Source organism: Plectropomus leopardus, chromosome 9 (genome assembly GCF_008729295.1).
Source record: "Plectropomus leopardus isolate mb chromosome 9, YSFRI_Pleo_2.0, whole genome shotgun sequence".
NCBI lineage: Eukaryota > Metazoa > Chordata > Actinopteri > Perciformes > Serranidae > Plectropomus > Plectropomus leopardus.
In genome coordinates this window covers 9,178,983-9,181,683 of record NC_056471.1, presented here as the reverse complement: position 1 = coordinate 9,181,683, position 2,701 = coordinate 9,178,983, and the positions used below count along the sequence as shown (strand labels likewise).

At 50.5% G+C, this 2,701-nt stretch overlaps 1 protein-coding gene across 1 annotated transcript; it reads right to left on the bottom strand.

Annotated features, from left to right (window-relative positions):
- Positions 1–930: 930 nt before the first annotated feature.
- On the bottom strand, positions 931–2,156 carry LOC121948335 (POU domain, class 3, transcription factor 4-like). The gene is given in 3 exon segments (XM_042493710.1): positions 931–1,406; positions 1,408–2,046; positions 2,049–2,156. Coding segments are annotated over 3 exon segments (1,089 nt in total). The 3' UTR covers positions 931–1,064.
- Between the last annotated feature and the right edge of the window lie 545 nt (positions 2,157–2,701).

Genomic DNA, 2,701 nt, shown 5'->3' with positions numbered 1-2,701 from the left:
CTTTATACTGAAAATAAATAATTACTTGAGCTGTCATCGAAATTTGGAATAAAACCGCCGAAACAGTTCAATCTTACTGAAAATATTGTGTGTGTGTTTTTTTTTACATTGCTAATTAAGTGCATGAATAACTAAGAGCATTTGTTTAAATTAATGACTTCAAAAGGGTAATATATAAAACTGTACAATATTCGAAAAAAAACTTAAGAAATAAACCAATAACAGGAGTATTTAAAGATTATAAAATTTTTGATACTGAACGTACAATAAAATTATAGGCAGGTGTATAGCGTCGTCAACCCCTCTTTCTATTCTCGGCTCTATTTTCAGAGTCCACACAGTTTATATGGTCGAAGATGATTGAAATCAAATAAATGAATTTATAAATAGCTGTGTGTGGCTTCATAAGCTACAGGCCATGAGGGAGGGATTTAATAATAAAAACAAACCCTCCAAGTGCTATTATGTTGGTACCTCTACAACTGGAATGAGGGCCTATATTTGCATATGCAAAAATAATTACAGATCTGCTAAGAGTATGTTACAAAATAATGAGTGTAAATATGGTGAGATCTAAAGCATTTGAGAAGCCCGAGGGAAGCATGAGGTGGACTGTGAAACGGCCTCTGGTGCTGCAACAAATCAATTAAGAAAAGTGATATTATTATTATTTGTTTCACTCAAGACAAGTGAAGCCCAAACAAATAAAAACAAAAACATCAGTCCCGTCCTATCATTATTATCGAGCTGATGAGAAATGGTGACACAAACCAAAGGCGCTGGCAGGTTATTAGGCACATTTTTGTATTTATATCCGTGATGTAGAAAATAATTTGGCGGGCTCCAAAAGGTAAAATCTGAAATGTGACGTTTTGATATGCCGCTATAGAATAATGCCTCATGACAGTTAGAAAATGACGAAGGCTGAACAGGTATCTCTGTTATTGTTATTGTGTTTCAGTGCTGGAGGAGTCTGTACCGGGACAGGCGCGAGGGCTCGGAGGTGCCACCGCGCGCCCCTGCGCTCGAGAGTCTGTGCCGGGGGAATCCTCCCGGTGCTTCGGTCAGAGATCATGGCACGAGGAGGCGTCTCCCGCGCTCCCGCTGTGAGAATAGGGTCCCTCGTGCGGGCGGCGGCTCCCCGGCGGCGTCATGCGCTTCTCCTTCTGCCTCCGGTTGCAGAACCACACGCGCACCACCTCCTTCTCCAGCTGCAGCGAGTCCGCCAGCGAGGTGATCTCCTGCGCGGACGGTTTGGGACACTTGAGAAAGTGCGTCTCCAGCACCCCTTTGACGCTGACCTCGATGGACGTCCTCTTCTTCCTCTTCCTCCCCTGAGCTGCTATCTTGTCTATACTGCTAGAGCTGCCTGTGGACGAGTCTGCCTCCTCCAGCCACTTGTTCAAACAGCGGCTTTAGTTTGCACATGTTTTTAAAGCTCAGCTGCAGAGCCTCGAACCTGCAGATGGTGGTTTGGGAAAAGACGTTACCGTACAGCGTGCCCAGAGCCAAACCCACGTCCGCCTGCGTAAAGCCCAGCTTGATCCTCCGCTGTTTGAACTGCTTGGCAAAGTGCTCCAGCTCGTCCGAAGTCGGCGTCTCCTCGTCGGAGTGGTCGTGGCAGTGGTGCCCGCCGAGGTCGCTGTGCTCGGGGCTGAGAGTGTCCCTGAGGCCCGGGTGCATGCCTTGGCCCTGCGGGTTGGATGGAGGTGTGAGGCCACCATGGTCCAGCATGCCGTTGACAGTGAAGCCCGTCTGGGAGTAGATGTTTATCTGCTGCCCGCTGCTGATGGACGAGTTGTGGGACACCGGGGTTCCCCACGCGCCCGGGTGGTTGCCATGGTTGTTGTGATGTGGGGAGTGATGCGCTACGTGCGGGGAGCGGTGATGGATGATGCCCAGCTGCAGGTCCTCTCGGCCTGGTTTCACGTCCTGCTGCTCCATGGAGGCCGACCAGGGGCTGCCCTCCGACAGACTGCTCGCCCACTGGTGCCCGAGGGGGTGTCCGTTGCTCTGGACGCTCTGCAGGTAGTCGCTCTGGAGGAGATTTTCTGGTGTCCTCTGTAGGGGCTAGCAGGCTGCATGGCCTGGCTGTCCGGGTGGATCATGGGACTGGAGCTGAGCAGGGTGTAGGGGCTGGAGGCAGCTGTGGCCATGCTGGCTGCTGAACCCCACTAGTGCTACTGAAGGAAGGGAGCAGCTCAGCCTCTGACATCTCCCTCTCTCTGGAGTCTCGGCAGCAGCCTGGCAGTGACTGACAGCCCGCACCACCACTCACAGACCGAGTGAGGCGCAGTGACGACGCATCTCCGCCAATGACGGCGCAGATACGTGAACCTCCGCTTCTGGAGCGGCGGAGAGGAAAGGGTTACAGGCAGTCGAACCGGAAGTGAGTCGGGATGCTGGTCCAGTGGGTCTGGCTGTGGAGCGATGTGCGCGTGGAGCGCAGTTCCTGTTTATTAATTAAAGTTTCCAACTGATTTACGCGCGACTTTATTGCTGCTCCTGTCACCCTTGAGCGCGTGCGAAGGAGGAGATTAAAGCGCAATGGCATTTGTTAGACGTGCCAGCACTTAATTTAGAAGGCAACAATCAAACCAAGAGCAGTTCTCATTGCTAATTATTAACTTTTAGAGAATACTTCCTCAGGTGTTTACAGAGTGAACTTCTCAAGATTTTACGCACGAGCTTTACGCACATC